This window comes from Somniosus microcephalus, chromosome 22, assembly GCF_052327205.1.
Source record: "Somniosus microcephalus isolate GS21.2 chromosome 22, FLI_Smic_1.0, whole genome shotgun sequence".
Classification (NCBI taxonomy): domain Eukaryota; kingdom Metazoa; phylum Chordata; class Chondrichthyes; order Squaliformes; family Somniosidae; genus Somniosus; species Somniosus microcephalus.
Genome location: NC_141008.1, coordinates 68,429,291 through 68,447,960, shown reverse-complemented (window position 1 = coordinate 68,447,960; position 18,670 = coordinate 68,429,291). Strand labels below are relative to the sequence as shown.

General features: G+C 45.1%; 1 protein-coding gene across 2 annotated transcripts in view; it reads right to left on the bottom strand.

Annotated features, from left to right (window-relative positions):
- The window catches only part of acaca (acetyl-CoA carboxylase alpha), a 284,054-nt gene that overhangs the window by 251,573 nt on the left and 13,811 nt on the right, over window positions 1-18,670 (bottom strand). The window contains exons 1-5 of one of the 2 annotated variants that reach the window (XM_085965018.1): window positions 6,022-6,089; window positions 3,609-3,741; window positions 2,945-3,083; window positions 1,167-1,276; window positions 454-535 (exon numbers count right to left, since the gene is read on the bottom strand). In XM_085965018.1, the coding sequence (XP_085821144.1) occupies window positions 454-535; window positions 1,167-1,276; window positions 2,945-3,083; window positions 3,609-3,741; window positions 6,022-6,074 (517 nt within the window). In that variant the 5' untranslated portion in view covers window positions 6,075-6,089. Of the gene's footprint in view, window positions 1-453; window positions 536-1,166; window positions 1,277-2,944; window positions 3,084-3,608; window positions 3,742-6,021; window positions 6,090-18,670 lie in introns of those variants that run through there. The other variant, XM_085965017.1, reaches the window with a different exon arrangement.

Below are 18,670 nucleotides of genomic sequence, written 5' to 3'. Positions count from 1 at the left end.
GAGTGGACACTAAAGATAACATAGCACTTTTTCAAAAAAGAACAGATCTGTTGCCCTGGCCAACTTTTATCCCTCAACCAAAACAGGTTAGCTGATCATTTATCTCGTTTACAGTTTGTGGGATCTTGCTGTGCACAAATCGGCAGCCATATTTACCCACAATTAACATTGCGCATGAAGCACTTTGGGACACCGAATGCGCAAAGGGTGCTACAGAAGTGCATGTTCTTTCCTTCTCCTAATGTCTCTTAACAGATGAGTTAAGCAGAGGCTGCAACAGTTCTACTTGGTCAGAACGAGCTTTTACATAGAAACATAGAAGATAGGAGCAGGAGTAGGCCATTCGGCCCCTCGAGCCTGCTCCGCCATTTAATGAGATTATGGCTGATCATCCAAATTCAGTACCCTATCCCTGCTTTCTCCCCATATCCCTTTAGCCTTAAAGAAGCTTACCCATGAAACCAACGTTATGTTTGTGAAGAAGTTCCGGCAGTTTGGGATTCTCAGAGGCATGGCCCCAGCCTGCCCACACCGCCTGCAAATGAAGGAGATAACACATATCTGTACACATTCTTTGTACATCATTCCTTTATAAAGAAAAGAATACACTCAAAGTACCAAGAAGGAAATGACTGGTAGGCATAAACCACTGGCCTCCCCAATGGCAGACCTACACTCAAACCACAGCCTTGAATAGCACCCAGGTATGGCCATCCTTACTGGGTCCAAGTTTGCCAGTTATCAGCAGGGTCACTAATGCCACCCGACACATCATCTCAGAGGGATCAGTGCCACCTGGCAGAACCTGCACCTCCCGTCAGAGTGGTGGCTTAAGTGGTCTTGTCCAACCCAGACATCCAGTTAAAAGGAGAGAGCGCGTGGGAGAAGGAGGAAAAAAATGGGATTTAAGTGACATGGAAAAAAATTCGAACAGAATCATCTCAGCTGTTTATAATGTTGAAGAGTACATTAGGAGTTCAAGCTATTCTAAAGAGGGAAGACATTTGCATGTTATAATATTAGAAAGGCTTACTTAAGGGCTGTCTGACCCAAAGGGAACCAACCCCAGATCAGAGTAAACAGGGAGAGTTTGTAGCTCTCGGATTTCCAGCATCCGCAGTATTTTGCTATCGTATGAGAGTTTGTAGCTACTTTTCTAACAGTACCTGGACTGGGATGCGCTTTGCAATGTCCAGTATCAGCTCAACGTTTGCATAGTTATTGTTGTTTGGTCCTCCAGGAACAGGAACATAGTGATCGGCCATTTTAATGTATTCTGCAAAGCAAAAGCAACATTTCAGACCACAAGTTGTCATTGGCAGTAATCTCCAAGGATCACACAAAGATCAGAGGCAAACAAACAGTCACTAGCTGAATTCACCATATTGTGTTACAGCTGCCAAAAGAACAGTGCTGCACCGTTGATGGCGAAGAGGTAATGTCAACAGCAACGGAGTCTTTTTAAGACAAGTGTCTGTTTTGTTTTTTCTCAGTATTGCAGCACTTGATCATGAGCGACTCTGAAAGTGTACACTCCCAAGACGAGTAGCAGACTGCCATCCTGGTCACTTCCACATAAATACTGACCGCTCCTCTCTCCCCACCCAACTTGCAATTATCTCCCCTTCCTCTCGGACTCTTGCTAGCGTATGGGTCCATGGGCACCATATCTCCTGTAATTTCCCAAGTGGCTATTCTACATGGACGAACCAAGGCATTGAGTGTCTGTAGGGGGTCCTCATATTTTGTCTTCACCGGACTTCCACATGCAAATTTTTCAAACAGAGGTTCACTGGCTAGCAGGCGGGAGCAGAATCCCGGGCTGAATTTGTCGATAGGGTGAGATGAAGTAAATATAGAGTGGGGGGGGGGGGGGGGGGGGGTGGGAGGCTTGTGTGGAGCATAAACATAGACCAGTTGGGCCAAATGGCCTGTTTTTGTGCTGTAAATTCTCCGTAATTTTCTTTCTCTCCCTGCCCAACCCCAGCAACCATTCCATTTACAGCCTTAGTACAATCAGCACAGACCAAGAATAAACAAGGATGTCCGTGGTCTCTATGGCTCATCATATTTACCTAAGCCACTCAAAGTCACAAGTCACCGCTCTAATCTTTCCCTGCTAAACAAACAGAAACCAGAGAGGTTATGATTAGGCTAAAGGGCTTTGCTGTACCCTAAACCTGAGATGGCAGACCCCATCATCCAAAGATGTCCTTGGTTACAGGCTGCTAAAGGCATCTGGTGGTCAACACCTCTGCTTTTGCTGCAGCAGATGTTTTTATTGGCAGTTTGTGACAGATTTTTACAGTCCAGATAGACCAAGCCCTGTGTCATAGAATATGTTATTAACTGCCGAGCGGTACTCATTCAAAATAGTAACTCCTTAAATTATTCCAACGCACTTCTGGCCAGCCTCCCACCTTGCACCCTCCGTATACTTGAGCTCATCCAAAACTCTGCTGCCCGTATCCTAACTCACACCAAGTCCCGCTCACCCATCCTCACTGACCTATATTAGTTCCCAGTCCGGCAATGCCTCGATTTTAAAATTCTCATCCTCGTTTCCAAATCTCTCCATGGCCTCGCCCCATCCCATCTCTGTAACCTCCTCCAGCCCTACAACACCTCCGCACCCCTCACACCACCAGAGATCGCTGCGATCCTCCATTTCTGGCCTCTTGCGCTTCCCTGATTTTCTGCGCTCCGCCATTGGCGGCCTTCCCTTCAGCTCCCTAGGTCCCAATCTCTGGAATTCCCTCCCTCAACCTCTCTGCCTCACTACCCTTCTCTCTTCCTTAAAACCTACCCCCTGTCCCAATATCTCCTTGGGGGCTCGGTGTCAAATGCTCCAGTTTGATAATTCTCCTGTGAAGCGCCCTCAGCACCTTAAACGTAGTAAAATGTCTATGTAAATGCATGTTGTTTTTGTTGTAGATAAACTGACCTGCATTAGCTTTCAAGTCTTCTGGAGTTACCATGACAACAAATCGTATTGCACGCTCATTCCTGAACATCTCATAAGACCAGCGTCGTATGGACCTCATGCACTTCACTGCTGCAATCCCATTGTTGGCAATCAGCACCTGTTGGATAAAGTCCAGCAAGTTATCTGGCTAGAAATGGAACTAAATGAAGGTTATAAAAGATAAAATTTAGTCACCGATCATTCAATATTTTATGAAGCACATTGTTCCTGGAAATTGGAATATTATCTGGAGGAATTTTGGCTGCTTAGAGATTTTATTTGTGTATAATCACTCCTCTCTGGAAACACAGACACTGCGAATTATATATGGTACATGAGAAAGAATGGGCTTGATGGGCTAAATGGCCTTTTACATTCCACATACCCTTAAATTACTGAATAGACACCATCCAATCCCTTCCCCCCCCCCCTCCCCCCCACCATATCTGAAACACTCATCTTTAAAATATCTTTTGCTCCCTTTTCAGTGATCCATTTAACACAATGGATGGGCAATTATAGCAAAGAACAGTAAGGGAGCTTCTTGGAGCTGTTTCTGAGATTGGTCAAGAGCATACGTACCTGGCCAAAGGCAGAAAGCCAAGCCAGCCTCTTCCAGCTGAAGTAAAAGACATTTGCTTACCTTCTCGATAACTTTATTGCCCCCAAACCGAGTTACAAACTCAGCCGGGGAAGCAACAGTGAAATCTCTCTGCAGCTCAAACTTCTTCCTGTCCCTTCCTTGCTTCATCAGGTGCAGTCCAGACATGCTAGGCCTGTGGAGATAAGGAGCAAGTTTCAAGAACCGGACAGCTTATGTAGTGGGATGGTTTGTGCTAATTGGCTACTGCGGCCAAGACTATAACATAACTTAATTTGAAAGGGAACTGGATAAGTATTTGAAAAAGGTTCAATGAAAGGGCAGGAAGATGGGCCTGGAGCCGATAGCTCCTGCTCAGAAGCTGGCACTGGCACAATAGGCAGAATGGACTCGATCTGTGTTGCTATGAGCCATACAAAAAGAAAAGACTTGCATTTATATAGCACCTTTCACAACCACTGGATGTCCCAAAGCGCTTTACAGCCAATGAAGAACTTTTTGAAGTGTAGTCACTGTTGTAATGTAGGAAACACGGCAGCCAATCTGCGTACAGCAAGCTCCCACAAACAGCAATGTGATAATGACCAAATAATCTGTTTTTTAGTGATGTTGATTTGAGGGATAAATATTGGCCAGGATACCAGGGATAACTCCCCCTGCTCCTCTTCGAAATAGTGCCATGGGATCTTTTACATCCACCCGAGAGAGCAGACGGGGCTTCGGTCTCTGTCTTAAAGTTTCGTCCGAAAGACGGCACCTCTGATAGTGCAGCACTCCCTCAGTACTGCACTGGAGTTTCAGCCTAGATTTCTGTGCTCAGGCCTCTAGAGTGGGACTTGAACCCACAACCTTCTGACTCCAAGGCGAGGGAGGTGTGACCTCTGTTGGATGTGCATGTGTGGACATTTAGTTAGGACACCTGGGCTGCAAGTTGATCCCAGGCAAAACAGCCTGCCAACACGCGCCGTCAAGGCTCAGATGTGAATAATGGTCACATGGGAGAGATGCTGGAGGGTGACTCCAGGCCAGCAAGACAAACAACTTCAGCAATCAGGAGGATGGAAGAAAATGACCTGATCCATGGCTTAATGCCCAGGTAGCAAATAGTCAGTAATGAAGTATGACACAAAAAGCAAGTGGTTTGAGGATATTTCTTAAGTAAGCGACAGCGGCGTGCAGTTATATCTTGCCGCATATGTATATAATTGGAATAGCTGGGCTCCTGACTATGATCCCAATTCAGAGCCTTTCCTTCACTGCAAAGATACAGTTTTGTGCAATCACACTGCAAATGGTTGTTCTGCTAAACGTCTAAACAAATTGCAGCAAAAAGCATTTTTGAAGCTTAGTAACTTGATGAGAAACCACTTTTAAAATTACAAAAAAAATTGGTGTGAATAGGAATTTGCTTGCAACAGTTACTGTACTTTTGAGAATATTAAAATTGTGGTGAATATTTCCTCTCCCTCACTCCCATTTGCTCCCCACCCCTCCTGAAGACACTGACTCGTGCGGAGGTGTAGTTCTGCAGTCATGAATAGTCCTTCAGGACCTCAGCCAAGTGATCACTCTTAATGCATTAGCCTAGACAATGACTTGCCAATGCTATTCAACTGGGAGTGCATCACGACTGAACCCAATCATGGCCTCCCACAGGGTCCACACATGCGAATTTCCCAGGTCTATTCAGATTACGCTGAGCAGTGCCTTTGCCCGCTCGGCGACTGTACTTCTTGGGGAGACAATACAAAGGGATCAAGTAAAAAAAGATGCTGCATCTTGAATAGAAGACGCAGACTGTCCCTGCATGGCACTGGGCTAACTTAACCACCCAATATGGTATGGTCACACAAAACAGAAAAGAGCCAGATTCAATCCCTGCTCTGTGCTAAGTTAGCTGCTCTCAACCAAGGCAGCAGCAAGGGCATCACAGATAATCTAAGTGCCCCTAAGCTAGGGAAAGGAAAAAAGAAATCAGTGAAGATCCCCCTTTCCTGATTGCTACTTGGCTGGAAAGCACCTGCGCTGCGTGCATCACATCAAGAGGAATATTGGCCTTGACTGGGATGCCTTCCACAGTCGAACAGCCTACTGACATTCATTATCTGGGTTCCCACGTGAAGTACAGCCACTTGAATGAGATGCCAATGGACCATCCTCCAACAGGAGACCAGGATCTTCAGGAGGGGAGAAAGGTGAAATCATTTTCATATAAAAATGTCACTGATCAATTGATAAGCGAGTGATCGATCGATAGGCACTGCATTCTTGGTACATTGTCAACTGTAGACCGAGTGCTGCAGAAGTCTAACACAGCCTCAGCCCCACATTCAGTAAGCTTAAACTGACGGCAACATCACACCGAATCTCCCTGCAAGTATTTGAACTTCACTCATTAGGCAACAGGCAGAATTACACTTCACATTTTTATTCCATAATATCACCTCCTACTAACCTCCGCAGCAAGTAGTATACCATTCTCTGGCTCTCATCTCCAGAATTCTCCATGATCAGTGAGGAGAGTCACAGGCTGCCAGACTCGGTAGAAAAATTGTGCAGGCTTTACTGGTTGCAGTTTAGACAGTCTGGAGAGAATATCTTTTTTAACGAGAGAGTCCCATTGCATTGAATTTATTCCGGCATGCCTGGAGAAGCAGTCCTGCCTTGATAAGCAAATACATATCCTCTGGCTCTCATTCATACTCAGTCACACAGGAATTGGCTACTACCGAGTACAATGACGCAGTCTGTTGCAGTCTTGTCAGAGCGGAGTGGGGCTGCTGATGCTGAAAGGAATTATATATCACTGACAAGAAGTGTCAGGGTGCTGGGCGTTTACAGTACCTCTCCTGCCCACGAACCACCTTCCCCCGCTGCCCCCCATCTTAAGAGGAGTGTGAACCAGCTACCAGGCTACACTGGAGACTTATCATAAATTCCCCAGCCTCACCCAGGTCCCTGGATTTGTCCCAGTTTAAAACTAATGCAACTGCAGTACAAACCAGCAAATGGGTCAGATCAGTAATTCCTCTAGGTGGAGCAGGCATGGGCAATAAAGTATTACACAGCAAAGGGGGGGTGGGGGTGAGAGAAGGAGGGAATTGATGATCTCACTTTCTGGGATGGTACAACAGCTTCGACTGTCAGGGGGCTGGGAACCTAAGTGTGGGCCCAGAACAGAGAAACAAAGCTGGAAGTGAAAGTTCAAAAAGTAGTCAGCAAAACTAGTAGGGAGCAGAAACAAAGGCCAACAGTAAAGAGGGTCAAAGTGCAGAAAAATATTAAACAGGCAAAGTTAAAGGCACTTTATCTAAATGCACGTAGCATTTGCAACAAGGTGGGTGAATTAATGGCACAAATAGAAGTAAATGGGTGCGATGTAATTGCCATTACAAAGACATGGTTGCAGGGTAACCAAAGCTGGGAACGGAATGTTCCAGGGTACTCAACATTTCGGAAGGACAGACAAAAAGGAAAAGGAGGTGGCGTAGCGCTGTTAATAAAGGATGAGATCGGTACAGTAGAGATTAAAGATCTTGGCTTGGCAGATCGTGATGTAGAACTGGAATCCGTTTGGGTGGAGCTAAGAAACAGCAAAGGGCGGAAAACATTGGTGGGAGTTGTGTATAGGCCACCAAACAGTAATGGTAATGTAGGGCACAGTATCAATCAAGAGATTAGAAGTGCATGTAACAAGGGCAATACGGTAATCATGGGGGACTTTAATCTACATATTGACTGGGCAAATCAAATTAGCACTAATGGTGTGGAGGACGAATTCTTGGAATGCATGCGAGATAGTTTCCTGGATCAGTATGTGGAGGAACCAACCAGGGAACAAGCTATTCTGGATCTGGTACTGTGTAATGAGAAAGGGCTAATCAATAATCTTGTGGTAAAGGGGCCTTTAGGGACAAGTGACCATAATATGATTGAATTTTACATTAAGTTTGAGAGTGATGTAGTCCAATCTGAAACTAAGGTCTTCAATCTAAACAGAGGAAACTACAAGGGTATGAGGGACAAGTTGGCCATGGTAGATTGAGAGACTACACTAAAAGGTATGAAGGTGGACATACAATGGCTAACATTCAAGGAAATAATGCATCATTTGCAACACACATATATTCCTCTAGGGAATAAAAACCCAAAAGGAAAAGTGATCCAACCATGGCTAACAAAAGAAATTAAAGCTAGTATTAAGTCAAAGGAGGAAGCTTATAAAGTTGCCAGAAAAAGCCTGAGGATTGGGATCTTTTTAGAAATCAAAGGGGGACCAAGAAATTGATAAAGGGAAAATGGAATGAGAGCACAAACTAGCGAAAAATATAAAAATGGATTGTAAAAGCTTCTATAGGTAGGTGAAAAGGAAAAAACTGGCGAAGGTAAATGTAGGTCCTTTACAGTCAGAGGCAGGAGAATTTATAATGGGAAATGAGTAAATGGCAGGGAGAAATTAAATAAATACTTTGTTTCTGTCTTCACAGAGGAAGACACAAAAAACCTCCCAGAAATACGAGAAAACCAAGAGTGTGGCGAGAATGAGGAACTTCAAAAAATTATTAGTAAAAAAACAATACACTATCCCTTATCCGAAAGGGCGGGGGGTCGGCGGTGGGGGTCGGGGTCGTGCGCACGACTTACGCTGAACGAAAAAACCTTCGGTTTTTAGAGGGTTTCGGTTTTCGGAAGTTCGGATAAAGGGTAGTCTACCTGTACTAGCAAAACTAATGGGACTAAAGTCGATAAATCCCAAGGACCGGATGACCTACATCCTAGGGTTTTGAAAGAGGTGGCCATTGGGATAGTGGATGCATTGGTTGTCATCTTCCAAAATTCTTTAGATTCTGGAACGGTTCCTGCAGATTGGAGGATAGCAAATGTAACCCCGCTATTTAAGAAAGGAGGGAGAGAGAAAACGGGGAACTACAGACCTGTTAGCCTCACATCAGTAATTGGGAAAATGCTGGAATCTATTATAAAGGATGCAATAACTGGGCACTTCGAAACTAATAGTAAGATTGGGCAGAGTCAACATGGATTTATGAAAGAGAAATCCTGTTTGACAAACCTATTGGAGTTCTTTGAGGGTGTAACTAGTGGAGTAGACAAAGGGGAACTGGTAGATGTGGTGTATTTGGATTTTCAGAAGGCCTTCGATAAGGTCCCACACAAGAGGTTGGTGAACAAAATTAGAGCACATGGAATTGGGGGCAATATACTAGCATGGATTGTGAATTGGTTAACAGACAGAAAACAAAGAGTAGGGATAAATGGGTCTTTTTCAGGATGGTAGGCTGTGACTAGTGGGGTACCGCAAGGATCAGTGCTTGGGCCCCTGCTATTCACAATCTATATCAATGATTTGGATGAGGGGACTAAGTGTAACATTTCCAAATTTACTGATGACATGAAGCTAGGTGGCAGTGTCAGTTGTGAAGAGGATGTGTAGAGGCTTCAAGGGGATCTCGACAGGCTCAGTGAGTGGGCGAGAACATGGCAGATGGAATATAATGTGGATAAATGTGAAGTTATCCACTTTGGTAGAAAAAACAGAAAGGCAGAGTATTTCCTAAATGGTGAAAGATTGGGGAATGCAGATGCTCAAAGGGACCTGGGTGTCCTTGTACATGAGTCACTGAAAGTGAATGTGCAGGTGCAGCAAGCCATTAGGAAGGCAAATGGTATGTTGGCCTTCATTACAAGAGGATTTGAGTACAGGAGTAAAGAAGTCTTACTCCAATTATATAGGGCCTTGGTGAGACCACACCTGGAGTAGTGTGTACAATTCTGGTCTCCTTACCTAAGGAAGGATATACTTGCCATCGAGGGAGTGCAACGAAGGTTCACGAGATTGATTCCTGGAATGGCAGGACTGTCGTATGAGAAGAGATTGAGTAAACTAGGCCTATATTCTCTTGAATTCAGAAGAATGAGAAGAGATCTCATTGAAGCATACAAAATTATTACAGGGCTTGATAGGGTGGATGCTGGGAGAATGTTTCCCTTAGCTGGGGAGTCTAGAACCAGGGGCCACAGCCTCAGGATAAAGGGTAGGCCATTCAGGACTGAGATGAGAAAACATTTCTTCACAGAGGGTGGTGAGTCTTTGGAATTCTCTACCCCAGAGGGCGGTGGAGGCTCAGTCATTGGGTATATTCAAAACAGAAGTTGATAGATTTTTGACTAGTAAGGGCATCAAGGGATATGGCGATAGGGCCGGTGAATGGAATTGAGGCAGAAGATCAGCCATGATCTCATTGAATGGCGGAGCAGGCTCGAAGGGCCTACTCCTGCTCCTATTTCTTATGTTCGACTTGAACTTTTATTTCTATAGCACCTTATATAAAGGAAAACAGTTCAAAGTGCTGCACAAAGGAGAAATGCAATGGATGCCAAGCCCTTGTGGGGGAGTTAGGAGAAGTGAACGAAAGCTTGATTGAAGAAATGGGTTTTGAGAAGGCTTTTAAAGGTGGGGAGGGAGGCAGAGAAGCAGAGGGGACTGGGAGAGAGTTTCAGAGAATCGGGCTGAAGACTCTGCCCACCAAAGGTGAAGAGCAGGATCCCACAGGAGGCCAGAGTCACAGGACCAGAAGACAGGAATCTAGAGAAGGTTGCAGAAATAGCCTGGGGTGAGGTTGTCGAAGGCCTTGTAGATGACGACAAGGACTGGAAGCCAGTGGACATCAAGGAGGACAGATCCGATAGGCAAGCAGGACAAGATGTCGGCAGCTAGCATGCTCGCGGCCAAATCCCGATTTTCCCACAGGTGCACAGCTTAAATTCCATTGACATCTATTTTCGGAGTAATCCATTGAGATTCACCGTGCACACATGCTGTTTTGCATTAATCTGCACAGTCTCAGGAGGAGCTGCAGGACCAACACAAACAGGGCTCTGCTAAACCTGAACTCTAGCCTGACCTCTGCTCCTAGCCTGACCTCCAATGCAGACTGTTCCCAAATACACCACCATAGGTCCTATTGCTGCAGTACAGCATCGGCTTCTTTAGGATCAGGATTCATATTTCTTATACATGATGTTCACATTTTCAATATAGGCTGAAATCCAATAACAAGACTTTGCCCATTATTTCAGTCAATGTCATAACATTTAGGGCACAGAATGTACTCTGGGTGGGGGGGGGGCTTCAATGTCCATCACCAAGAGTGGCTCGGTAGCACCACTACTGACTGAGCTGGACAAGTCCTGAAGGACAAACTGGGTCTGCGGCAGGTTGTGAGGGAAAAACCTACTTGACCTCGTCCTCGGCAATCTACCTGTCGCAGATGCATCTGTCCATGACAGCACTGACCACCACACAGTCCTCCACAGTGGAGACAAAGCCCCGTCTTTACACGGAGGAAACCCTCCATCGTGTTGTGTGGCACTACCACTGTGCTAAATGAGATAGATTCAGAACAGATCTAGCAGTTCAAAACTGGGCATCCATGAGGCGCTGTGGGCCATCAGCAGCGGCAGAATTGTATTCCACCACAATTTGTAACCTCATGGCCCGGCATATCCCTCACTCTACCATTACCATCAAGCCAGGGGACCAACCCTGGTTCAATGAGGAGTGCAGAAGAGCATGCCAGGAACAGCACCAGGCGTACCTAAAAATGAGGTGCCAACCTGGGGAAGCTGCAACACAGCTGTTCCAGTGCAGCTATAACACTGGCATCTATCCGACAATGTGGAAAACTGCCCAGATATGTCCTGTCCACAAAAATCAGTACAAATCCAATCCAGCCAATTACCGCCCCATCAGTCTACTCTCAATCATCAGCAAAGTGATAGAAGGTGTCATCGACAGTGCGGTCAAGCAGCACTTACTCAGCAAGAACCTGCTCACCAATGCTCAGTTTGGGTTCTGCCAGGACCACTCAGCTTCAGATCACATTACAGCCTTGGTCCAAACATGGACAAAAGAGCTGAATTCCAGAGGTGTGGTGAGAGTGACTGCCCTAGACATCAAGGCAGCATTCGACCGAGTGTGGCATCAAGGAGCTCTAGTAAAATTGAAGTCAATGGGAATCAGGGGGAAATCTCTCCACTGGTTGGAATCATACCTAGCACAAAGGAATATGGTTGTCGTTGTTGGAGGCAAATCATCACAGCCTCAGGACATCCCTGCAGGAGTTCCTCAGGGCAGTGTCCTAGGCCCAACCATCTTCAGCTGCTTCATCAAATGACCTCCCCTCCATCATAAGGTCAGAAGTGGGGACATTCACTGATGATTGCAGTGTTCAGTTCCATTCACAACTCCTCATATAAATGAAGCAGTCCATGCCCGCGTGCAGCAAGACCTGGACGACAGTCAGGCTTGGGCTAAGTGGCAAGTAACATTCGCGCCACACAAGTGCCAGGCAATAACTATCTCCAACAAGCAAGAGTAACGGCATTACCATCACCGAATCCCCCACCATCAACATCCTGGGGGGTCATCGTTGACCAAAAACTTAACTGGACCAGTCACATAAAAACTGTGGCTACAAGAGCAGGTCAGAGGCTGGTTATTCTGCAGAGAGTGTCTCACCTCCTGACTCCCCAAAGCCTTTCCACCATCTACAAGGCACAAGTAAGGAGTGTGATGGAATACTCTCCACTTGCCTGGATGAGTGCAGCTCCAACAACACCCAAGAAGCTCGATGCCATCCAGGACAAAGCAGCCCGCTTGATTGGCACCCCATCCACCACCTTAAACATCCACTCCCTCCACCACTGGCGTACCATGGCTGCAGTGTGTACCATCTACAAGATGCACTGCAGCAACTCTCATAAGAAATTCACTAATATAGATTATAAATAGCTGAGGGCCAAGCACTGATCCTAGCAGTACCCCGCTAGTTACAGCCTGCCAACCTGAAAAAGTCCCGTTTATTCCTACTCTCTGTTTTCTGTCCATTAACCAATCCTCAATCCATGCTAATATATTACCCCCACTACCATGAGTCCTAATTTTGTGTAACAACCTCTTGTGTGGCACCTTATCGAATGCTTTTTGAAAATCCAAATACACTACATCCACTGGTTCCCCCTTATCCATCCTACTAGTTACATCTTCAAAAAACTCAGATTTGTCAAACACGATTTCCCTTTCATAAAACCATGTTGACTCTGCCTAATCAGATTAGGATTTCCTCAGTGCCCTGTTACCATGTCCCGAATAGATTCGAGCATTTTGCCTACTACTGATGTCAGGCTAACTGGCCTATAGTTCCCCGTTTTTTCTCTTCCTCCTTTCTTAAATAGCGGGGTTACGTTTGCTACCTTTCAATCCTTGGGGACTGTTCTGGAATCTAGGGAAGATTAATACCAGTGCATCCACTATCTTTGCAGCTACCTCTTAAAACCCTAGGATGCAGGTAGTCAGGTCCAAGGGATTTGTCACCACTTAGTCCCATTAATTTCTCTAGTACTATGTCTTTACTGATACTGATTTCTTTAAGTTCCTCATTCTCTCTAGACCCTTGGTTCCCCAATGTTTGTGTCTTCTACCGTGAAGACAGATACAAAGTATTTCTTTGATGTCTCTGCCATTTCCTTATTCCCCATTATAATTTCTCATTTCTCTGCCTCTAATGGGTCCATGTTTACTTTTGCTAATCTCTTCCCAATTACATACCTATAGAAATGTTTACAATCTGTTTTTATGTCTCTTGCTAATTTACTCTCATATTCTATTTTCTCTTTCCTTATCAATTTCTTGGTCCTCCTTTGCTGAATTCTAAAATCCTCCCAATCCTCAGGCTGACTACTCTGTTTGGCAATATTATAAGCCTCTTCCTTTGATCTAATACTATCTTTAACTTCTCGTTAGCCACGGTTGGACCACTTTTCCTGTGGGGTTTTTGTGCCTTAAAGGAATGTGTATTTCTTGTGAATTATGTATTAATTCTTTAAATGCTAGCCATTGCTTGTCTACGGTCTTACCTTTTAATGTAGTTTCACAATCTACATTAGCCAACTCGCCCCTCATATATGCGTAGTTTGCTTTGTTTAGTTTGAAGGCCCGAGTTTCGGATTTAACTAAATCACTTTCAAACTCAATATAAAATTCTATCATATTATGGTCACTCTTCCCTAAAGACCCCTTTACAACAAGGTTATTAATTAACCCTTTCTCATTGCACAATACTAGATCTAAAATAGCCTGTTCCTTAGTTGGTTCCTCAACATACTGATCTAGAAAACTATCTTGTATACATTCCATGAGTTCGTCCTCCACACTATTACTGCAAATTTGGTTTGCCCAGTCTATATGTAGATTAAAGTCGCCTATGATTACTGTATTACCCTTGTTACATGCGCCTAATTTCCTGATTTATACGCTGCCCTACATTACAACTACTGTTTGGGGGCCTATAAACAACTCCCACCAAAGTTTTCTGCCCCTTGCTGTTTCTTAGCTCCACCCAAACTGATTCTACTTCTTGATTTTCAGAGCTAAGATCCTTTCTCTCTACTGTCTTTACTCCATCCTTTATCAGGACTACCCCTCCTCCTTTTCAATTTTGCTTATCTCTTTAAAAAAAAAGTATCCTGGAATATTTCATTCCCAACCTTGGCCACATTGCAACCACGTCTCCGTAATGGCTATTAGATCCAACCTATTAATTTCTATCTGCGCTAGTAATCACTATTTTGTTGCGAATGCACCATCACAAACATCAGCATCAGCCCTGGCAGGATGGGTCACTCTGACAACCTTAGCCAAATAAATCGATTTAGTGGATGGAGTCGCTCTGGCGACCAAAGCTTTTAGAAAAATTCGTAGTCCCATCCACTGGGAATGAAGAGAAACTTCTGGTTGTAAGTAAAAATAACCACTCTCCGTTTCCCCGCAGCAGGTGCAATGAGGCTGAGCCATGTGGACCAGGAGGCCCCCAAGCTGGTTCGCCAGCATGAATTGTCTGGGTTAGAAAGTGAAAAAAAAAAAATGGACAGGGCCCCTACTCCAAAATCACTCAACAGCAAATGCTGCTGGAAGTGCACGTGTACGTACATTCGTACAGGATCGGACTCCTGCAGCCGACACTCGCTGTGGAGACTCACAATGGCTGGTGCAGCCAGCATAAACATGGCTCCAGCTTAAAACAGAATAATGCATCGTCTGTGACATGATGTAAACTCCTATCGTTATAAAACCGCTCACTAACCGTAATAATAATTCAAAGCTCACTTTGCAGGTGCAAAAGGGTCAATTAATATAAAAGTAAAAATGTACCATGCAATTTTGTGCATCCCACTATAGGAAGGATGTACTGGTATTGGAGAGAGAGTCCAAAAGATTCAGCGGGGAGGAAGGGATTTTGCCATGATGAGAGATTAGATAAACTTGGGAACATTCCCTGTAGAGAAGGAGGTTGCGAGCAATGTTCCTGCTAAGTTGCGTGGCCGGGCAGCGGTCTGGAGGTCCCGCACAGGCCGCTCACCGGCTTTACAATGGAAATAACCGCGCACGCATGAAATCTTAAACGGGCCGTGCAGCCAGCTAAAGGGACGGCCACCAAAAAAATTTTTTTTTTTTTTTTTTTTTTTTTTTTTTTAAAATAGGGAACATTGGTTGTGAGGTGATCTGAGAGGTGTTTAAAATAATAATGAGACAGAGTAGAAAGGAAGTAACTCTTGCATGTTGGGGGTGGGTGTGAAATGACTGGGGGAAATGTCTTAAATTTGACCTAAATCAGCAAAAACCTAACCCAGATAAAATAATTCACACAAAAGGACTGAGCATGTGGAATGCACAGGCCCAGGTCATAGATGCAACATTAATTAAGGTTTTTAGAAGGCAGATGGATACTTACTTGGAAAATAAGGATATTAAGGGATATGGACAAAGGGTAGCGAATTGGATTTAAAAGGGTAAAGAACTGTCATGGCTAACAAACTGGCAGAGGAGGCTCCATGAGCTACACCTGTTACTACATTCCTATTCTCGACAGCTTTTATTTCTTACGATAACGGTTATTTCTGTTCCTCCCTCAAGTGTTGCAATTTTACTCTGGTTCCTGCACTGCCAGTCTTCAGCCACGTGCCCACTCCTCGTACGACCAGATAGGAAGAAGGACCTTCACTGGAGGATAATCAGGTGACAGAAAGCAATAGTTCTCCAGAGACACGCAATGTATTTCACCAGGACACCACCCAGTGCCAATGACAACAATCAGGTTCAAGGCTCTTTGGGGGTTACATCAAGTAGACAACCTTTCTTGTGTAACTCTCTTGCATCAACCTACTGCTCTTCCCATTTCTAAACTTAAATACGAGTTGCCGAAGTTCCAGCATTACACTGCGTCCCATTAACAGCCTGCGTAAATGTCAGCCATGGTTCAGTGCCAAGAGGTCAAGCCCCACTCCAAACTTGAGCACACAACCTAGGCTGCCATTTCAGTGCAGCACCGAGGCAGTGCCGTCAGAGGGACCGTCCATCAGATAAAACGCCAAACCGAGGTCCCATCTGGCCTCTCGGGTGGACGTAAAAGATCCTAGAGCACAAGTCGAAGAGGAGCGGGTGATTTCGCCAGATATCCTGGGCAGCATTTAGCTCTCGGCCAACATCACAAACAGATTATCTCGTCACTTATTTCATTGCTGTTTGTGGGACAGATGGATGGGCGCGCATGTTCTTTGTTCTTTGACTAAGTTTCTGGTGTAAATTTGAAAATGGTGTGCGTGTGATTTCTATCCTATAAATGGGGCAAACAATTTGGCACAGTGCAGTACCCTGCAACAAATCCTTACACTCACTGCATGGAGCACCGTTTGCTGCTTCGGTATAACAATTTTGTGAGAAGTGCCAGAGGCAGTGAGGATGCTGGTTTCCAAGTCGGACGGGTTGCACCTGAACCGGAACGGGACCAACAACCTTGCGGGGAGGTTTGCTAGTACTGTTGGGAGGGGGGGGGGGGGGGGGTGGATTTAAACTAACTTGGCAGGGGGATGGGATACAGAGTGGAGCTATAATAGGGGGTGATGCACAGCCAAATATAGAGGGAAAAAGTCAGCTTGGAAAGCAGAGCAAATATGTAACGGCACAAGGGGGTAGGGCAAGGCTGGATGGCATTTATTTTAATGCAAGGAGTCTTACGAGTAAGGCAGATGAATTGAAGGTGTTGATGAACATATTGTATGATATATGATATTGTTGCTATCACAGAGACATGGTTGAGGGAGGGGCAGGACTGGCAGCTCAATATTCCAGGGTATAGAATCTTCAGGCGAGACAGAGGGGGGTGTAAAAGAGGAGGGGGTGTCGCAATATTAATCAAGGAGTCAATTACTGCTGTAAGGAGGGATGATATCTTAGCAGGTTCCTCTAATAAGGCCATATGGGTAGAACTTAAAAACAAAAAGGAGGCAAGCACTTTGCTGGGAGTGTACTATAGTCCCCAAACAGTCAGGGAGATAGAGGAACAGATATGTAGGCAAATCTCAGAAGTGTAGAAATAATAGGGTAATAATAGTAGGGGATTTCAACTTCCCCAATATTAACTGGGATAGTCAGAGTGTGAAAGGTTTAGAGGGTGCGGAATTCTTAAAAGTGCATCCAGGAGAGCTTTTTGAGCCAGCATGTAGAAAGTCCTACAAGAGAGGGGGTGGTACTGGACCTAATTCTAGGGAATCTAGCCAGGCAAGTGGTAGAAGGTAAGAGAGCATTTTGGTGACAGTGACCATAATTCGGTGAGATTTAAGGTAGTCATGGAAAAGGACAAAGATGGACCAGAAATAAAAGTTCTAAATTGGGGGAAGGCCGATTTTAATATGATAAGGCAGGATCTGGCCAAAGTGGACTGGGATCAGCTACTTGTAGGAAAATCCACATCAGAGCAGTGGGAGTCTTTCAGAAAGGAAAGAGAGTACAACACCAACATGTTCCCGTAAAGGTCAAGGGTGGGACCAACAAGCCCAGGGAACCCTGGATGTCAAGGGATATACAAGAATGAATTAGGAAAAAAAGGGAGGCTTTTGGCAGATACAAAGGACAAAAAACAGTGGAAGCCCTGGAGGAGTATAGAAAGTGCAGGGGGGTACCTAAAAAAGAAATTAGGAGAGCAAAGAGGGGGCATGAAAAAACACTGGCGGGTAAAATAAAGGAAAATCCCACGGTGTTTTATAAGTATATTAAGGACAAGAGGATAACCAGGGAAAGAGTAGGGCCCAAAGTGGCAATCTGTGTGTAGAGCTCCTGGAAGATGTAGGTGAGGTTTGAAATGAATATTTTGCATCTGTGTTCACAATGGAGAAGGACGATGTAGGCATAGAAATCAGGCAGGGGGATTGTGATATACTTGAACAAATTAGTATTGAGGGGGAGGAGGTACTAGCGGGCTTAAAAGTGGATCAATCCCAGGCCCAGACGAGATGTATCCCAGGCTGCTGTGTGAGGCAAGGGAGAAGATTGCAGGGGCTCTGACACAAATTTTCAGAACCTCTCTGGCCACAGGGGAGGTGCCAGAGGACTGGAGAACAGCTAACGTAGTGCCATTATTCAAGAAGGGTAGTAGGGATAAACCAGGGAATTACAGGCCAGTGAGCCTAACATCAGTGGTAGGGAAATTATTGGAAAAAATTGAGGGACAGAATTAGTCTCCACTTGGAGAGGCAAGGATTAATCAAGGATAGTCATCATGGCTTTGTCAGGGGGAGATCATGTCTAACCAATTTGATTGAATTTTGAGAGGGGGTGTCTAGGTGTGTGGATGAGGGTAGTGCAGTTGATGTAGTCTACATGGACTTCAGTAAGGCTTTTGACAAAGTCCCGCATGGGAGACTGGTCAAGGAGGTAACAGCCCATGGAATCCAGGGCAATTTGGCACACTGGATCCAAAATTGGCTTAGTGGCAGGAGGCAGAGGGTGATGGTCGAAGGCTGTTTTTGTGACTGGAAGCCTGTGTCCAGTGGTGTACCGCAGGGATTGGTGCTGGGTCCTTTGCTGTTTGTAGTGTACATTAATGATTTAGATACGAATGTAGGAGGTATGATCAATAAGTTCGCAGATGACACGAAAATTGGTGGTGTGGTAAATAGCGAGGAGGGAAGCCTCAGGCTACAAGACGATATAGACGGGCTGGTTAGATGGGCAGAACCATGGCAAATGG